Source organism: Scomber japonicus, chromosome 20 (genome assembly GCF_027409825.1).
Source record: "Scomber japonicus isolate fScoJap1 chromosome 20, fScoJap1.pri, whole genome shotgun sequence".
NCBI classification, from domain to species: Eukaryota; Metazoa; Chordata; class Actinopteri; order Scombriformes; family Scombridae; genus Scomber; species Scomber japonicus.
Window position 1 is genome coordinate 20,302,636 of NC_070597.1, and position 20,166 is coordinate 20,322,801.

The 20,166-nt window shown below is 40.6% G+C and overlaps 1 protein-coding gene across 1 annotated transcript; it reads left to right on the plus strand.

Moving 5' to 3' along the window:
- The first annotated feature begins 58 nt into the window (after window positions 1–58).
- Window positions 59–8,939, plus strand: ubtd1b (ubiquitin domain containing 1b). Its single transcript, XM_053342010.1, has 5 exons — window positions 59–391; window positions 515–775; window positions 6,967–7,194; window positions 7,312–7,469; window positions 8,060–8,939. Exons 2-5 carry the CDS (start codon window positions 694–696, stop codon window positions 8,357–8,359), a joined length of 768 nt encoding a protein of 255 aa, XP_053197985.1. The 5' UTR covers window positions 59–391; window positions 515–693; the 3' UTR covers window positions 8,360–8,939.
- Window positions 8,940–20,166: the final 11,227 nt, after the last annotated feature.

A 20,166-nucleotide genomic window follows, 5' to 3' on the forward strand; every position in this document is an offset into this window, starting at 1 on the left:
CACCTGCCTGCGTGCTCATGCGCATGCGTAAAAATAAGTTGGTTGTCGTTAGCTCCGCCGCAAGTCACCTTTTACCAACAGAGAGGGGAGTAACGTCTGGGGGGGTTAAAGAGAAACAAATCCGAGAGAGTGCGTTAAAGTATTAGAGTGGTGCTCCGAGGGCTACGGGACGCTGCGAATTCACACTGTCACCGTATCTGTAAGAGACTCAACGTGCTGCGCGGAAGTTTGTGTTTACTGGTGTCGTGGTAGCAGCTAGCTGACTGGCCCTGTTAGCTTGTTAGCGAGGAACCTGGACATCAACATTTACTACTAAACAAGCAGCTGGAGAGTGGAAAAAGCGGCTGGTTATGCCCTAACATTTCAGACAAACGGTTTGGCAGATGTTGTGGTGAGTTGCTGGTTTGGTGATCAAACTCTTTGTTATCTTACTGCGGGACACCAGCTGTGAATCTTTGTGTTAAACCCTAACCTCACTGATTCATAAAGATAGAAACTCCGATCTAACTCGTAGATATCAGCGCTGCACTATCTAAACATATTGGATTTTGCCGGTGCCGATGACCTCTCGGGCTCGCATCACTGGACCTGCAACCCGTCCTCCTCATCGGACCTAGACTACCTACCAGCGGCGATGGCTCCCCTGTTCAGCTAGTATACGACGCGTGGAAACTATCTGCAGCCCCGGTAACCATGGGAGGATGTGTGGGGAGATACTGGGAAGGCTGGGAGGACACACAGAGCCGAGGCTCCTCCAGGAACGGTGGACGAGGAGGTAAGACTACATTGTTTCAAGTGTGTGTGTGTTGGCGGCATGCAAATCACAGTCAAACCACCCAACGCACACATAAACACACAAAGGTTTAAAGAATAGCTCAAGACAGGAATGGAGTCCGGCTGAGACTCATTGTGTCCAGGTGTATCCCCCTCCCCAACCCCCTCCTTCACATCGGACTGTGACTCAAATGCATCTCAAGTGACCACATGTGGTTGGGTTTCACCTCCTCGCTCACATTTGTTTATTCTGTGGTGAGACTGTGCCTGCTACTAAACAGAAAAAAGTCATATAGGCAAATTTATAATGTTTGATAGTCTTCTGTGGGCAGGGATGCATTTACAAATCTACACTCCAGACTGGCACCATTGAACTACGTGTATACAAAACAAGTTTATCTCACAGGTCGATCAGATTAGGGCCAATATTGTACAGTCATAAATTATGAAGGATAAGAAACTGCTTAACAGCAAATAAGGGAGTGGAATGTTGCAGTTTGCTTATTGGGAGAGTGATAGATCAGATTTCTCTTTAAAGATTTTTTTATTTGTAGAATCTGGTGTAACTACTCCTGTGTTTTCTAGCAAACTCTTACTATCCCAGACCCACTCTCTCATCACAGACTTCAGCCAAATTCACCTACTCTACACTTCCATCTGCCTCACATCGCGCCTGCAAGCAAAGCTGGCAATTTTCTCACCTGCCAATTTGAAGCCTTCACCCTTAATCCCACAATAGTTAAGCTTGTCGGGACAACTGCTACCTTTTTTTCTTTTTTTAAAGTGGTAATGTGGTGTGAAGAGAACGCTGTATCTCAGCCACCAGGCAGTAAAGGCATTGCGGTTCCTGTTCCTGTTCCCGGCAACACTGTAACAGGTTACATCGATTCCCGGAGATGCTGATAGTCCACTTCTTCTCACCAGGGACTCGAGTTCATGTCCATTACCTTTCCCCGGAAGATAACATTCCTCTAAAGATAAACACTGGCCGACAGCCACTTTTTTTGTTCCTTTTTTTAACACTCGTCTTTGATGGTGAAGGATGGAACTTGGATTGCCGTTGGAGCCCTTAAAAGACTAAATGTTACATTTAAGCCAACCAGACTAAACTGAGTGACGCAGGCGCCGTGTAGCCGAATTGGCCGACATGCTGAATTTCTGCATAGTTTGACAACAATGAGCGTGACCTTTTGTGATAATGGTGTGATACATGAATGCTTATTGTTTAGTGGTGTGGTTGAACTTACAGGTTTATTAATGATGCTCTCTGAAAATGGGAAGTTTGTCAATTCTACCAAACAATCCAACACTACACCTAATAAGAGAGATTCGAGTTACTTTACTCCAATTAAAATACTAAAAGTAGATTTTCTTAAATGACTCTTAACATACAGACTTCCCTTTGACCTGATTCATGTTCAGTCATTGCCATTACTGTCATATTCAGCATATTTGGGAGCAGCGAAGTTCCCTTTTAAAGCGACTGTTTAGTAAATCTGAGTGTCTGTGATTCATTTGGATGCAGGCTCCTCCAAAAACTGACTGACGGAAAGTTTTTTTTCAGTCTTTTTCCAGCAAAAAAAAAAAAATGCCTCCAGGTTACACCAGAGTGACAGAAGCTGTTCAGAACTGGTTCCAGCATCAGTGTCACAGCAGGCAACGCAGCCCACTCTGGAGAATTAGACTGTTTTAAAATAATTGCTGAGATTTCTCAAGTTTTTGGTACACGTGGTGATTTCCCACCCTGATTGGTATCAACAGACACTCCCTTACAGATAATAAAGAACATGTCCCGTCATGTCCCGCTGCATCATTGACTGGCTTCTCTTAAAAAAAAAAAAAAAAAAAAGGAGGGGTGGGCTGACTCCACTCTGTTTGGCACACCCTCGTACAGACAGCGAGAAGAGGTCATCACATATAATAGCGAGCTGTAAATGTTGTATCCCTCAGTTTTCACAATCTGGGTTCATTGATCTGTTTTCTATCTATTTCCTCCCATTCAGTCTTTATTTTACTTTGGAGGAAATACAGGCAGGTTAATAAAGCAGTCGTTGGCACCAAATATCAATAAATGGCTTTATATTAACAGGTAGCACTCAGGTAGCCATGTTTCTTGGTGTGTATTGAATGTGTTTTGATTTAAAAATGTGGATTGAAGGTGTGACTGCGGTTCAGATCTTGATCCAGATCCTTGATCCTTTTTAGTTTTGAGTTGACCCTGCAGAGATGAATAAATGACTGTACGTCTCATCATCATCAGCCCATCTTTTTTAACATCTGTAAACGAGTTGCCAAGGAGAACCAAACCCAGTGTGGTGTTACCATGGTTACCTGGAACTCACCTCAGAACCCGGCAACATCATTCAAAGAGTGACAGAGCTGCTATAAGTCGATTAATTGATTCTCTGGTATATTACCACTCAATATTATGTTGTCAATAATGTAAATAATGTCAGGATCATTTTATTATGTATTTATTTTAACTATAATTGTTATTATTTTTCTTATTGCTGCTCTTCTATTTTACTGTCCACTACTTTCCCCATTGTGGGACTAATAAGGAATATCTTATCTTATCTTAAATATTCATGTGACAGAAGATGAACCTGCAATTATTTTGATAGTTCATTGAGGGTTTTGTTGTTGTTGTTGTTACTTGTAGAGTAAAATGTCCAAATGAACTGATTCCAGCTTTTTTAAATATGTATGGTTTTTGCATATAGTTTTTTATGAGCGTAAACTTTTTTGGACATTTGCTGTATGAGCATGTGATAGACATTTTATATGGCAAATGCCTAATGGATTTAAGTGTAGATTCAATAATGGAATTGGTAATTGCTGTGCTAAAGAGAAAACATCTGTAACATCATCACAATGTAAAGTCTGTGGGCATACCAGGGGCTTGTGGGCGGGGCCAGCAGGGGGGAAACACTACTGCACATATTCAGTGGGCAGCCTAACCTGGAAACAAACCCAGAAGCTAGAAACTTTTTTTGGCGTATGTTCCAGCTGAGCAATTCTGGAGTGAATGGGTGCCATTTTTGGTCCAGTATCCAGTTCTTATAACAAATCAATGGTGTGTATATATGTTGGCTAATATGTAGCAACACAGAAATGCTAGGTCATATCTAGGTCACACAAGTTAAAAAACAAATTTAAGGTATCCTTATCAAAAAAGTCTTTATCTGAATCAATATATGCTGACGTTATTGGATTTCTGGCTTTCTCACATTTTGTTATTGGTTATCAAGTGAGTATGGCTCGGGCTGTAGAGCTCGTAATCAACTTCAATCCGAAAGCATTGTTTTTGAGCTTCTCTGTAGCCCTTTTTAAATGTAGAAAGTAGAGGAAAACATTCACTTCCTGTTAGTTTTCAGACTCGGTATCATGGATGCTACAGAGGGCCTGTCAGAAGTTGTCTTGAGCTTGTCTCTGTTTCTTTATCTTCAGCTGCACAAAGCTGAGCAGCAGTGCAGTGATAAGATAACCAGCTAAAAGGATGAGACTTCATGTTGGGAGTACATGTATGCGTGTTGCTCATGTTTTATAAGGAAACACAGTCATACACATGAGTCTGTGTCTGGCTGAAAAGCACACTTCCCTTCACTGACATTTGCCTTTTAAAGAATGTAACAGAAAACATCCCACATCTATTATCTGCTTTACGTCAGTTTAAGTGTGTTTTAAGGCTGTTTTAACATCTTCACATTATTAGGTAACAACTGTCAGGGGTATTGTCTTGTTTTGTGTCCTTGAAATCCAGCAACAAGCAGCAGCTGTAAATCGAACCCTCATATTCTATTTTTTTTTAATGACGCATTTCATTAACACTCATAAATACAACAGGCTTGAGTGTAAGCCTCGACACGTGGCAGCTTCTTTTTATGGGCCCAGGGTGATGAAAACACCCTGATATTGCTTCATGTGTCTGTAATGCATTGCTTCACGTCTCTTGTTTTGTTTCGGCGTGCTGCAGTTTTGATTTAAGGAAAAAAAAAAAATGGGGCTGTTTGGTGAGTCACTTCCTAACCCTTCCTGTTGGCGCCCGCCTTTTCACACAATCCACACACAATCCACCAGAACACACTTGTTAATTCGTATAACGTCATCTTGTCAAATATTGATTCCTGCAGCGCCGCTCGAGGCCTCTAAGCAGGGTTTATTCGAGGGGAAGGTGATGAAGAAATAAGAGCTGGATGAGAGACTAATAGACTAATAGTTGTAGGGTTTATGAAACATCAGGGGTTAGTTTAAACACACACACAATAGAAATCAAACATTTCATGGAAAGCTCCTCTGCTTGTCTGAGTTTCTCAGCTCGGCTCCTCCTCTGATCAGACCTCAGCTGTCCAACATCTGCTGATGCTAACTGCTGCATGTTTAAACTCCACTGTAGTTATCAGGCTGACTGAAACGGGCACAGGGAGTCACTAAAACACTAAAATGAGGATAACACAGCAAAACACAATAAAGTTTATTGCAATGCTATAATGATATCTAACTAAAGAGGAGGAATCAGTAGGTGAAATAGACTCTGAGCCTATTTAATACATGCACAGCAACATGTGTTATCATTGTAGGGCTGCAACTAACCATTATTTTCATTATTATTATTGATCAATTAGTCATTCGGTGTATAAAATAATGTCCGAAAAATGGTGGAAAATGTTCATCACTGTTTCTCAAAGCCCAAGATGACGTCCTTCAAATGTCTCCTTTTTTATTCACAACCCAACACACAAACCAATGTTTATTGAACTGTAATAGAAGACTAAATAAACCGCTAAATATTCACATTTCAGAAGCTTGATTCACACAGTTCTTCCCAAAAAAACAACTCGCAACGATTCACCAATCCGCTGATTGTTGCAGCTTTACCTCATCCTGTTAATGTTAAACAGACATCAACTGGCAAAAGGTTAAACTGCCCGAAATTACAGCAATCTGCAGTAAAAGAAGGCTTTGTTAGACTGGTGCCAGTGTTGTGGTGTGTAAGTGTGATCAATGAGAGGTAAAAATTGTAAAGAGCTTTGTCCATTAGGTCGAAAAGCGCTATAGAAGTGCAGTCCATTTACCACTTACCATATCATAAAACAGTATTTTAAGATATTGATTATTTGTCACAGATCCTTATAAACCACTGTCACAGTCTCTGAAACTGAGAGTTTGTTGTGGCTGATACGGACTGATATGATAATCTATTGTTATAGCAGTAAATATATTTAAAATATACTCATAGACTATGCTAGAAAATAGCAGGTGCTTTAGTTTTTTATTGAGGATCATATGAGGATAGCTTGTTTTGTATTCTTGCCTTAGGAAGTAGAATAGATAAAGTAAATAGATTGACTGCTAGATACTTTTTCAACTATTTGTCTCAGCAAATATCCACAGGGTGTTTAGTGAGGAACCCCCTTTCCTTCACTCGGGATACTTCCTGCTCCACGTCCAAATTCTACACCACCCTCCACATCCTCCCATTACTCCTCCGAAGCCACCGGCTCTATAAATAATTAGTTTGAAAGAAAGGCAACCCCTCTTGGATGAGCGCTGTCTCTTTTCTACTCTTCTTTATTTTCCATGACTCTGCTCCTCAGCGATTGGCATCTCTTGGCCTCTCTGACATTTGTAAAGATGAGCTCAGGCAGGTTTAGTACATGAACATGCTGTCAGTTTGCATCCATTAAAAAAAAAAAAAACCTATCCACCTGCCACAAAACAAAACTGCTAACTTAAATTATTGGCAGGTAACTTCCTTATTGTCTGTGTAGGCATGTGTATGTGTGACCCTCTTCAATAGGTGCTCTCTTGGCCTAGATTTCGGTTTGCGTTAATATTGAATGGTGGGAAACACAGGTAAGGTTACATAGACACATATAGGCTACACATACTTCATGCATATTGCAGACTCAGGGTGACCTCCTAATTTTAGATTGGGATGACATAGTGGGGTGTGATGTTCTCTGGTGACTAGAGATATGGTGACTAGCATTTCTCTCTCTGCTGCCAGCTCTGTTAATGAGTGTCAGGAGATGACAGCATACTCTAGGATTTGTTTTTCTTTATGAATTCACTACTACTTGTAAACAAAAGAGTGCCACTACACCTCCTTTTTATTAAACCACTCAGCAAATAAAATTTCACAACCACATTGCTGTAACATTCTTCTATTGCTTCTCCTTCCTATCACAGGACGTAACGAGCCCCTGAAGAAAGATCGTCCCAAGTGGAAGAGCGACTACCCGATGACAGAGGGCCAGCTACGGAGCAAGAGGGACGAGTTCTGGGACACGGCGCCAGCCTTCGAGGGCCGCAAGGAGATCTGGGACGCCCTGAAAGCAGCGGCCGTGGCCCTGGAGTGTAACGACCACGAGCTGGCCCAGGCTATAGTGGATGGAGCCAGTATCACACTGCCACACGGTGAGGACATAAACAGGCAGACATAAATCAGTCCATGCTATATATCAAGTAACTCTATTGTTTAATGTGGTTGAATGATTGATTTTAAATGATTTTTCCTTCTTTTTTTTTCTCCAGGTACTCTGACAGAGTGTTATGACGAACTCGGGAACCGCTACCAGCTGCCCGTCTACTGCCTGGCTCCACCCATAAACCTCATCTCCGAGCGCAGTGATGAGGATCCCAGCGACAGTCCCGAACCTCCTGTAGCACCCAAGAAGGAATTCCAGCTCAAGGTCCTTATTCCTCCTCATTTATTACTGTAGTAACATTTGTTACTCAAATTCCCAACCAATGCAATGTACTTACTGTGTTGAAATGTTCATTAATATTTATGTAGTTCATGTCTGTTTCCATGCTAAATTTAAAATAAGTTTAAACTGGCATATTTGATTAATGTAGCCTTGATTAAAACCATGCTGAAATTGCAAGACTAAAATAAAACAGTCAATGCTTTTGCTTATGAGTCTTTGCATATGGGGTAAGAAGTGAAAAACCCACATAAAACATGATGATACAGCAGCAGTGATGTAACTTCATGTAGCTCATAGATCCAAGTGCTGTGGTGCTAACTAGTAAAACTGTTATCTGTTTTAAAATTAGACAAAGATAATCTAGTTGTTTGTTCTTGTGTTGTCACAACTGTAAAATTCTGACAAAATTCAGTCTATCATTTCATTAAACTATTAACCATTATTATAAGTTACCGTCATGAAAGATTACTTTTACTAGCATCTAGGCTGACGTCACCTGTGGCTGCCTGGTATTAATTTCAGCTCTTCTGTAGCTCTTGTTCAGTAATTCTTACAACACCTGTCCCCTGCAGGTACGTATGTCCACAGGTAAGGACCTACGCCTCAGCGCCAGCATGGCGGACACCATAGGGCAGCTGAAGAAGCAGCTGCACGTCCAGGAGGACATTGACGCCAACCACCAGCGCTGGTTCTTCTCCGGCAAGCTACTCACGGACAAGACACGGCTGCAAGACACTAAGATCCAGAAGGACTTTGTCATCCAGGTCATCGTCAACCCGCAGGCCCTCCGAGGCCCCAAGCTGTCACCCAACACCACCAACACCACCACCACCACCACCACCACCACTGAGTCCTCCCCTGCATCTGAATAAATGAGAAAATAACCCAGCACGAATGGAGGAGATGGTGGAAGGGGATAGCAGACGCTGAAGGACCAGCGGCGCCTCCTGATGCTGGATAACTTTTTGACACACCTGCTGTTACTGAAATAGGTTAAAAAAAAAGATCTGTGGAGTTATAAAACTACATGAGGGAGAAACTCAACAGTGCTGCTTTTAAACTACCATGTGTCATTGTATTTTTTTTTTTTTTGGTTCTGCTGGGTTGTTCTGAAAACAAATCCAGTCACCACACTAACTCTCGTCTTTTTGAACCACCTACAACATGCCCACATCATGCTACTCATGTAAAGACTCTGCCTCTGCTCTTTTTATCTGCACGAATGCTAACGAAGTGCCAACGGTGGAACTGCAGAGGTGTTTGTGTTGGTTCTAAAGCACATCTCTACTTTGGACTATGACGCCCATGGACTCTGCACTGCAATCCTTTTCTGCTCATCGGAAACCGAAGGGGAAAGCAGTGAGCGGGATAATGAGCTTCTCTTTTTTTTTTCTTTTTTTCTCCATCTTTCATTGAGGAATTTATTAAACTGAGCTTTTTTGCACATTTGAAGATTATTACTATACTTTTGTGGTAGTTTTGTGTGCCTTCTACAAGATGAAACAAAAAGGGTTAATGTACTGAAAGATGCTAGATTTCCCGCTAGGCTAAGCCTTCTGTATTTTTTTAGATTCAGGAACTCTTAGATCAATCCAAGCTATATCTGCTGCCTTTTTTAATGATTTCATGAATATTGCAGACAAAACATTGCGAATGGGTGCTGCTGTGTGTATGTGTGTGCGTGTGTGCAAAAGGGTTATGTATATAATCCATACATTTCAGATTGACGTAGCGAACATTGACAAGACTGTTTCCTTGGTGTACAACTCTCTGCAGTCATTTCACCTATAATATCACTAATTCCCACACAAATATTATGGTGTTAGGGCGCACTCACATTAAGCAATCGTACCATGCCCAAGCACGTTTGCCCCCTAAAGTCCGGATTATTTGGCTAGTGTGAGTGCAAGTGTACCATGCTTGAGTACGGTACACTTCCCTGGCCCAGTACGATTGGTAGAGGTGTGCTTGAGTTCGGTAGACTTGGTCACGCGTGCGCACACGGTTATGTACACAACGTGCGAAACGTGGTGAAGACGTATAAACCATGCGGCCATCCCTCCACAACAACAATAGCAACGGCGACGTCAAAGGGTTCACGTTGGTCAGATGAAGAGGTGGAGTGTTTGATCCACAAAGCCAACACCGTCATTAAACTTTGAGCCATGTTTTCTGGTTCATTCTCCCATTGCTCTGCTGCAACTGTGTAAAAACAACAGTCACTTAATGATGATGTTGCACCATGCGTATGTCGTATATCAATGTGATGACGTATCTGTCGGAGGCAACCGTGCTTGAGTGCCCTTGGGTTTGGGGTAATGTGAGTGCGGGGGACAGAGGAGGGGGGAGATTCATGCTTCAGCACCGAACAACTGGCCCTAGTGTGAGTGCGCCCTTCAACAGTTATATTATTGGACACTTGGGGACCCCCTGACCACCAGAGGGCAGTAAGATTCAAAACCTAACTGGGTTGCTTAGGGCTAGTTGTCATTTTTTTCACACCACCAGATGAATGTAAATCCAGTATTTGCTCGCCTTTTACCCCCAGCGTGGTTCATAAAACAACCTTAACATTTGATTGCTAATCTCTTCTTCACCAGCAGGCTTGCATGAGCGCGTTTGCCGTACAAATGGCAAGTTTTCTGTGTGGAGAGAGCAGTGGACCAAAACAAGCTGTTGATTTTGGTGTTAATTCTCAGTGGGAACAGAAACACCACCAGCCCATTCAAATGACAGAGAAAAATAGTTGGAAGGAGTTAAAAGCACAGAAACAACACAATACTTGATACTATTTCCAGACTAAACAAAAGAAACAGTACAGTGAAGTTATCACTTTTTGCAGTCTACAGCATTCTTTCTTTGAGTACAGCACCACTGCATAAACATGAGACTTTGTTTTGTCTGGAAGGCAAAGAGGGTAACTCTGTTTATTTGTAACCCCTCTCCAAACATTTAGTGACTGTGGTATGACTAACCTCTCGCTAAGTCCTCAACACATTCACACAGTCTTTGCAGAAGCCGTTAAGCCTGACAGTTTGTGTCTTGTGCCTTTTTGCCTTTAATAGTACCACAGCTGCAGTGACTCCAAGGAAAGATAATAGTTTTGAATGGAAACAAGCCTCTAGCCAAGTCATCTGCCACAGAGGACAGAAACATATCGGCCCCAAACAAAATCACCCTGAATTTATACTTCCATTCACATTGAGGCTCAAATTGCACAATGTAGATATTTTCCCATCAGAAAATCAACACAGCCACATTTGATTTCTAGCGGCAGCAGATCACGTCGAAATCGCTACATTGTTTTCATCCACCGCTCTCATCACACATCTCTTGAGCAGTGTCATCATAGATGGAATAAAATTGAGCCATCAGTTTGAAACCTAACTGAGCCACACCTCATCACATCATGAATGTTTTCTTTTAAGAGAGAGAGAGAGAAAGAGAGTGAGTGTTTTAATTTTCTTGTAGCCTTTCTATCCAGTTTCAGTGTTGAAGCTCATCACAATCTCTTTTCCTTGACTTTCAGGCCTTTTTTTTTTGCTTTCCCTTCACCAGTGGTTCTTTTGGGGATATTTCTTAATCATTGTATGCAAACTTGAATAAGCATTTTTCTCTGTACGTGCAATACAATAGACATAGACCTCATATCGTTTTTTGGTTTTTTTCTCGTTTCTAACTATAGGTTTCATCGAGCACCAGCTATGAGTATTAAAGTTAATGTCATTCTACAGGTACAATCCTGCTACAATCGGATGGCTCTGTCAACTGTTTCAGATGTTCACGCTTGTCACTTTTGAAATGTATTCCAAGCTGACGCCTCGACCATTCAGACGGGGCGTTTATCTTTTAACAGAGTAAATATCAACACATTAAAAATGCCTACACAACTTCTCTTTCCCAGTGTCCATTTAGCATTGTGCCCTGCTTCATCTTCAGCTGTGAAGGTTAGGGTGTCATTGAGCCTCAGGGTGGGGGTAAAAGCTCAGTTGACAACTTTATCTACAGCGATCTGGCTGAAGTGAGCCATGGGTGGGTGTTTGTCCCTGTGCTTGTCCTATTTTATTTTTCCTCAATTTAAGAAGTAACACTGAGCAGTAGACTTTGAACCATGTCAAATTAACATATTATGGAACTTTTAGGTGTCCCTTAGGTTGCAACATTAAGGGAAATCCAGATTGACCCCTTCATGTTTCATTGTAGCAATTGCCAACACCAATCTCTCCCCACTAGCAGTTTAATAGGAAGTGTCTCTCCGTGTGAAGTCACAGGCATAATTAAGAAGGGGATAAAAATACACCACTAGAAATAGGCAGGAAACAGCCAATACAATGGATACTGACTGATGCCTTCCTCACTCAACAGTTGAGTGCTATTATTTACCATTTCCCTGTAAATGTATAGCATCCGCTTAACAATGAACATGTGCTGTACAAGTGATGGGATACAAAGGAAGTCAAACAAGTTTCAGGACAAAGTGAAGTTTTTTTTCTTCCTTCCGTGTTTTCTAAACCAACCACAACAAGTCAGTTTAAGAAAATGTAGCAAGGTTATCCATGTGACCGAAATAATATCCGACGAAGTAGCCAGAGGGAACTTAACTAGATGTGTCCTCATTTCTCCCAGGCCTTGCACACAGGTGTTCTCAATTATTTAGGCATATGAGACCTCTATTCATGTTCAAACTGAGTGGAGCTATGATTAGATCCCCCATGTTGCGGTCATGCCATATCCAAGGTATTGTAATTATGAGTTTCCGATTTGAAAATGGTGTTTGTGACAACATCCAAGCACTATGTGTAGTACGTTGGTATCTCTCAAAAATCTCTCAATCTCTCAGCTGTACATGCCAACATAGTCCTGAGATGACCCCTAATCAGGCAAAGTGAAAACACCTGTGACGGCCTTTGGTAATCCACTCCAAAACACGCCCTTGAAGTCCATTCACATCTTTCCAATGTAGAGTGGAATAAATACTCCATCTTCAATTAGGGACTTCTGTGTTCACTTCTACTGTGTAGCGGTCCGACTCTGTGGCCTTAAGTTGAGGAGGCAGAAAGCCACACAAAGCCTCAAGGTTACAGTGCTAGTCAGCAAACCAAATCTAACATCTGACTCATCACGAAGGTCCCCTTTCTGCTGTTTATCTTCCTGTTTATTGTGAATGAAAAATGAGGAAACCACAGCAGAGGGTTCAAGAAAGATCATTTTTCTCTGTTGCTACTTACCTCTACGCTCAGATACATCATAGCACAGACAATGTTTCAGTTTGTTAAGTTTGCTTAAAACTGTGAAATTCTCTCTAACATCACGCCAACTTCACCTCAGCCACCACTTCCTTTTTTTAAAGAAGATGAACGCTCACTGACTGTCGTAGCTGTAGATTGATATCTTGATCCACAAGAAGCATCCAGCTCCTTCTTCATTCATATTACACCCACAATCCATCACATTTTTTTAAGTGTTTTTCACAATCAGAAGGGATGCAAATGGACATTGATATTGATTGATTTCATTAGAAAGCAATGTTTCTATACGTTTGTGCAACTGTAAGACTTACTGGTAAATAACAGGTTGTCTGCATGTGCTGTCGGTATGTTCATGGTACACAAATGGAATTTAATTAGCATATAAAGTTGTTTATTAAGAATGGAATTAAAGCCATAATAGGCCGGGAATATTTATTTTACATTTACAAGACAACCAATACCACTCCATATATCACTAGTCTCCTTTTAAGGACTTACATTCCCAGTTGAATCAAGCTTTATCATTGGATTTACAAAGAAACAGCCTTCACCCTCTCAAAAAAGATCTCAATTGCGTTTTTTAAATTGTCCCTATGATGTGTAAAAATATGTAGTAGTCCTGAAGTAAAATCAGGATTTCTTGACAGTGAATAACAACCACAAATTAATTAACACTCAGTGTGTTCATTTGTATGTTGATTTAATTTTCAATCATGTTTTTAAACTCTTGAATAAAGTCAAATTACAGTTAAAAAACAGTCTTGTTATATTTTCCCTTGTTTTTCTCTTTAAATGAACAAAGCCTGGAAGTATTTTTAAAATGACCCTCAAAATGGCAAAAACTTGATCCTACTTCATGCTGTAGCAAGTCAGCCACAAGATGGTGCTCTTCTCTTGCACAAATACTTGAGTGAACCGAGGCTTCCTGTGCAGCGGTGGGACAAACAACCAGGAGATGGAACACACACTCAGCTTTGTTTAGATTTGCTTCAAACATATTCAGATTATTTACAGTGTGTGTTTTCCTGGAGAGCAGACTTTCCAAACCTGGGAGGTTGAAGATGTGGAAAGTGAGAAGTTTTCGTGTGAGCTGAGTAACTTTCTCTTTATTAGAAGTTTTATTATTTTTATTTTTTGTATGTGCATACTGCTAACCTTTCATATATGTATTATTTTAGTAAATTCCTACATTTCCAAAAATGCCTGTGGGCCCCCTTCAGAAAGAGTGTGGATCAATTCCAATCAAAGTTGGCATACAGGCATATACATTGTTTAGAAGTGTTCATTTGTGTACAGAACCATCACAGAATTCAAGAATGTTCAGCAATGTTGGACTACATTTCCCAGCAGCCACCCCTCAATTAAACAGTGTCAATGGAAGATACTGTGAAGTTGATATTGTAGAATTTACTGTTGATGAAGCTTCAGTTTCTGTAGGTGCTCTTTTATTTTACTGCTGAACTTAGATGAGTGTTCATAATGATTACCAGTTGTTTCCTCAACACAACAATACTTAAAATGTGTCACATCTTGTCTGTGTGTGTCCCAAATTACTGCCTGTCAATCCTTTCTTGCTGTACATTTGTAATACCCTCCGTGCATATTAAGAGGGGACTTTTCAAACAGTACAACTCCGTCTCTTTCCCCTCTCTCAGTCTCTGCAAATACAGTCAGCACAGGGTCTCCGGAGGGATGTGGTGCACCAGGCTGGGAAAAAAGCCCCTATTGACGGTGGAATTTCACAGCAAGCGCTGTGTTTGTGGTCACTCGCCCAGTCAGCCTATTCTAAACTCTGTTCCCCCTCTGACAGACCCAGGATGACCCTGCCGCCACAGTCATGGAGATTTTGGACAGAGGCTGATGTCTAAGGGGTCTTGATATAACATTGTCCCCAGCTTGGATTGAATTTGACTTTGGATCTCAGTCAATACTTCCACAACGCAGTATTTGTGTCTGTGCCTAATTTATTTTCCCTCTGCATCTGCATTTGTATAAAGCCACTCAAGTGGACATTATACATTTTTACACTAATCCTCCCCAATGAACTGTAAAGTCATGATTTGAAATTATATGACCTAAATTGGCAGTGAAATGCTCAAACACATTAACTGGCAAAGTGAAGCCAGGATTAGCTCTTTTTAAAGTCTGTATATGCAGTATATCATTCAATTTGTTGCATTAAATCATTTTGTTTTGGGGTTTTGCTGGTTAGTTAAATATAGATTTTTCTAAGCTCATCTGCAACAGGCCAAACAACCTTGTGATGACAAACTGTAGAAGAAAAAAATCTCCCATAAAATCCCCCAAAACAAACCTAGCTTGTCACACTGAATCACAAAGTAAAGCTACAACCCCGACGTACATTGGCCCAACAGATACTTTGTTGTCAGTGTGGTGGAAAGTCTGCCCCACAGGAAGTGGTGGATCAAAATGTAAATTAAAAAACCTTCCAGAGAAAGCTGGACTCGCCAGCAAATCACCCCCACCAGACATAATTACTACGTTTGCTTCGTAGCTGGAAATTCCCATCCTTTAGGCCGTAATTATAATACTACTACTGACCATTAGCTTAAGCATGCAAAAAAGCTAATGCTAAAGCTAATGGTAAGCAGGATTCCTTGCTAGTTCAAGGCTGTCATTTCTTTTTCTGACAAAGTATAAAAGCAAGTAGGTGAAGTGAAAGTGAAATAAAATAAAAGTAAGCCATGTAGACTTAAAGCAAGTTGTACAGGGCTATAACATCATCTTTCATGTTTTACTAAGATGTTTGCATTTTAACGTTAGCAAAAGGTTCCAAACAATGCAAACACAATTGATCAGCTAATGTGCGGTTAAATAATCTAATTTTGCACACTTTGACATTGTCTTTTTTGATAAGTTACGTTCTCATCTTTAGCGGGAAATAATCATGCTGAAAAATCATTTTTGAAATCTTATATGTAAGTTTTGAAGGCAACACGTGTTCCTAAAATCAAACACTGACATTGACAAAGATGGTTTATGTTTTCAGTTAATTTCAGAAGATATATTAGATGACATGCATTTTTTTAGTCCTGAACATCACCACCTGCACATCAACAGGTTGGTTAACGTAGTATGTCTTTCAACAACAACATTAAATAATTCTCCTTGAAGTGCTGAGCAGATAAATTATGAATGTTATTTTAAGGGTGCTTACAGAAGTTATCCACCTTATACAATATCTGAGGAACAAATGCTCTTCCCATTGGCTTGCAGACTTGGGTCCTCAGACATGAGGTCTGGGCCGTCTTGGATAGTTCACCACACAACTGTATTTTGATGGCTTGTAAAATGGTGGTTGTGCTGTGTAATATTCATAGATATTCAACAGATAGCTGTGGCACGGAAAAAGGAAAGAAATATTGACTGTTTCCAATTTGGAGCGGCACACGGGATTACATTTTTCCCAGTGGTAGTAGTGGAATTTCCTACTATCCAAAATCTCACAAATAGCACCGAAAGAACAACACAAAAGGTAGTTTAATCATACCGAACATATGATTTCTGAGTGGTGAAATGCTCTCTCTTTTATCACGATGCCCTGTTCAAGTTCAAAGACACAGTTCTAATCAGTACTGATTGCTTGCATTCCCTCACTATTTCCCATCACTGTGAGTGTTTTTCCATCTTTTATCACTTTAGGAAATTTGCTATTTTTCCTAATCCAAATTTTTCTTCAAAGTAAATATTTTGATGATGGCTTGATTCTGTTGTGATAGATGAAGATTATAGCCGTCGATGACTTTGTTTGGTCATCAACGGCAAATGTGTTTTGTTTCATAACAGCATTAATTAATATCCTACTTGTGTGTTTTCACCAGGAGCCCAAATGTGTTTTCCCATTTACCTTTCCCCTTTTAGCTTCTGGAATAGTAATGTGATGGCCTGCTATGGAACAATACTCAGCATTATTTCTGATGCTGAGCCCTTTCAGTGTAACTTGTACTTGATGTTAGTGAACCTACAGTAATCTGCTGCGCTGATTTACAGGAACTGGAGGTCATACATGAGTCATCGGGGATGTTTATGAGAGGAGTGTGTGTGTGCTCTCTGTGGGATAAATGCTGGGGATTGTTATGCAAAGCAGACTTTTGTCCAGAATAACAGAGGAGTCTAACCAGAATAGATGAAGAAGTAAAATCCTCTCAGCCTAGAGCTGGGTGGCTGGTGTGTGTGTGTCTGTGTGTCTGTGTGTGTCCACAGGTCTAGTTATTAGTGGCTTTAAAGCTAATCCCTGAACTCCTGCTCTCACCGGACTCTCATCCATTTACCTAACGCTCACCTGGCACACACTTAAAGCTCACCTAATACTATGATGTGTGTGAGTCACCTAATACCGTCTACTGTAAACTGCGATTGTGAACCTGGTCACACCATGGCCTGACAGGCAACGTCACAGCGCCCAGTCGGAGCAGAGCCAATGGTGTTATAAGACAAGGCAGGTCTCTAAGGCTTAGCACTGTGGAAAGGTGTGTGTTGAGGCTGAAAGGTTAAAGGTCTGTGGGTTTACAAGTTGTTGACCAGGAACAAGCTTGGAACGAAAACAACAAATGGTTAATTAAATCACTTATGGATCCTGAAAAGAGACTCCACTTCTCAGGAAGCTGTAGAATCAATTTACAAAACAAAATAATGTCCCCTTAAACAAAGGCTGAATCACATACTAGCACAGCCCCAGATTGCAGCGACAGCTGTTTTCTCCAGTTTTGACACATAAATTCAATCCTGTTTTTAGTCTGATTTCAAGATTGACACACCATGACCTTTTAAAACTTGAGTATGTTAACTAATCTAAAAGCCCTTTTGCAGGTTTAGTCTCCTATTCTTCCAGCAGCAGCTGGTTGCACTAGCTCTTTGTTAACACTTATGTCATAACCAGGCTTGAATTTACAAAGGCCAGAGACATATTTGCTTTTAACTATGAGTTCACATGTGTATGATGGCTGCCTTGTATATCCTGTGTCTGTTTGGAGCGTTGGTTGTGCGTCCTTTGAAGTTAAATGCAACATGATTGCAAAATGCAATATGCACATGAACGTTATGGGCAGTGTAGGGGCAGGAGGGAGATGTGACAGGGTCAGAGGTCAGTAGCAGCGACAACAATTGCAGAAAGTTTTGAGGACAAGTTAGTAGACGAAATCCACAATTACCCACATCTGTACGATGTGTCATTGCTGCTGCACAATGACAAATATGCTTAAATTAACATAGAAGTAACCTCTTTGAGTGTGGCCATGTTTATTTTTTACATCATTCTTCTTCCTGATCTTCTTATCCTACTTGTGTTTTTTTTTGGTGGATTTTACTCCAATCCATATGTTCTATTTACATCCTTAGTTCTCTGGTGTGCCCTCTAGTGGAATCCTCCAGTAACACGTAGAGTAGGCAAGCACTGGAACAATAACAGTTGACTGAGCCAGTTGTCTATGCAAACACCTAGTTAAAAAGCCAGTATATCTCCAGCCTAAGTGCAGGGTAATGTATCACTCACTGACCACTCACCACACAAATGAGTTTTCACTTAGAGAGGTTGTTACAATTCTTACGCCAACAAACTTTTCTGTAGCTAATTTAACTATTTTTAAACACAGTATAGCTCAGATTACTAATGGTTATGCTGGTGAGGTAAAAGGTTAGGTAAAACTGGACCAAATAAGTTTGGTTAGGTTGAGTAGTCCCATATTTATCACTATAAACTGCAACCACTACTAAATTTAAAACTTTGATTTCTCCATGTAAATTAAACAAAGTCATCTACATTTAGGCTGCCCTCTGAAAACTGTTATTTTGTCACAGACTGAGATGCTACATTGACTTCCAGTTTACATAATTGATAGCTTTTGATTGAATGGCATTAAAAATGTGTCCTGGTAACCAATTTACATATTAAACTCTTAATTAAAAATACAAACTTAATGAAAATAGCTGATGTAACCCAGTCCACTTCTCCATAGGACCACAGCCTTCAAAAGTGGTGGTCTCTGCATTCCTGTTTCGCCTTTTACAGTTCAGATTTCCAAGAAACAGAAGCTCATGAGAAAGTAAAGAAAAGTTCAGTGACACAAATCAAGTGCTGCCAAACAGGTTGTGTGTTACAGAACAGTGGGACAGTGGCAGATGGAGCTGGTGCTGGATGTACTTCTTACAGTTACACGAGGGCACATTACATGGACAACTAGGTTAGGCATGTTTATTGACATTAAGACAGAAACCCAATTAACAGTGGGATCAACACAGTGGCCAGGCAGAGACTTCACCTGCCAATCAGCTCCACATCCGAGATTTACATTGGCCCCTGAAACCCCCTGCAAAGCTGGCCAAGTGTGCCGGCCAAACACAAACACACACACACAAACACACACACACACACACACACACACACACACACACATACAGATTCAATCCCCCACAGCCAAAGTAACATCTCCTCATTTCCAATCCAGCCAATCAGGACGCTTCCTGGCAGCTCCATTCTAATCAGCAGGGCTTTTACTGTACCAGACTGTAGCTTAGGTGAATCTCCTGGTGGCCTACAGGGTATTAGATGCTGATATGAGCTCTATCAAAGACAGATTTTCCTACAGCCGAGGGAAAAGATGCATGCGGTCGTTTGGAGGTCAGAGAAATAAGCATCTGATTGAAGGGTGCAGGTTTAAAAGAAGGAAAGGACCACAGTGGCATGTTTGCATGTTTTGGATGATTTATGACAAACCAGATATACTTAACATTACTACCTACCATTTTCTAAAGTATGCCTTTAAGTTTTAGATATTTGAATGCCCCTTTTTCATAATTTCCAGGAAGCCACTAATTTCATGTGGTTTTAAACACAATCTCCAGAGAATTGAAAGACACTCAAGAAGAGCAATCCATCACAGTAAACATGTCTGGTTTTCTCTTTGAAAAGGTTACACCATTATTGGTGTAATACAAAGCAAGCATAGAAAGAATTCCAGTATGGTGCATCTTGTGTGCTGCTGGAAAACAATGTACAAAGTTACGAAATCTAAATGATCACTCTCACAGCATCCATGATTGCTTAGTGTTTGTCTTTCTGGTTTGATTTTTTCCAAGTGTAGCTCTGGTTGCTAGAGCTTTGAGTCACCTTTTGAACTCATTGTGTTGTTGATTTCAAATTAGTATGTACTTCCAACTGCATAATCATGAAAAAGTAACAAAAGTTTGACTAAATAAACCATAGAGTTGCACTAAAAGGTTGTCGTTTTAACTCTGTAGTTTTCTGAATTTTTAGACACGAAAAGGGCGTAAACATCAAGTCTAATGTACCGATTAGTGAAAGAAATTACAATAAACGATGTAATATGTGACTCCCAGCCAAATAAGTCATAAACAAGCCACCAAGAAGTCCACATATTCTTTTTCCTAATTTGTTTCTTATATGTTTTGTC

Bases quoted from the DNA above. Each gene is read 5' to 3' on its own strand.
- ubtd1b (XM_053342010.1), top strand. From the start codon at position 694: ATGGGAGGATGTGTGGGGAGATACTGGGAAGGCTGGGAGGACACACAG. The intron at 776-6,966 runs GTAAGACTACAT...TTCCTATCACAG, and splicing joins CAGGAACGGTGGACGAGGAG to GACGTAACGAGCCCCTGAAG. The intron at 7,195-7,311 runs GTGAGGACATAA...TTTTTTCTCCAG, and splicing joins CAGTATCACACTGCCACACG to GTACTCTGACAGAGTGTTAT.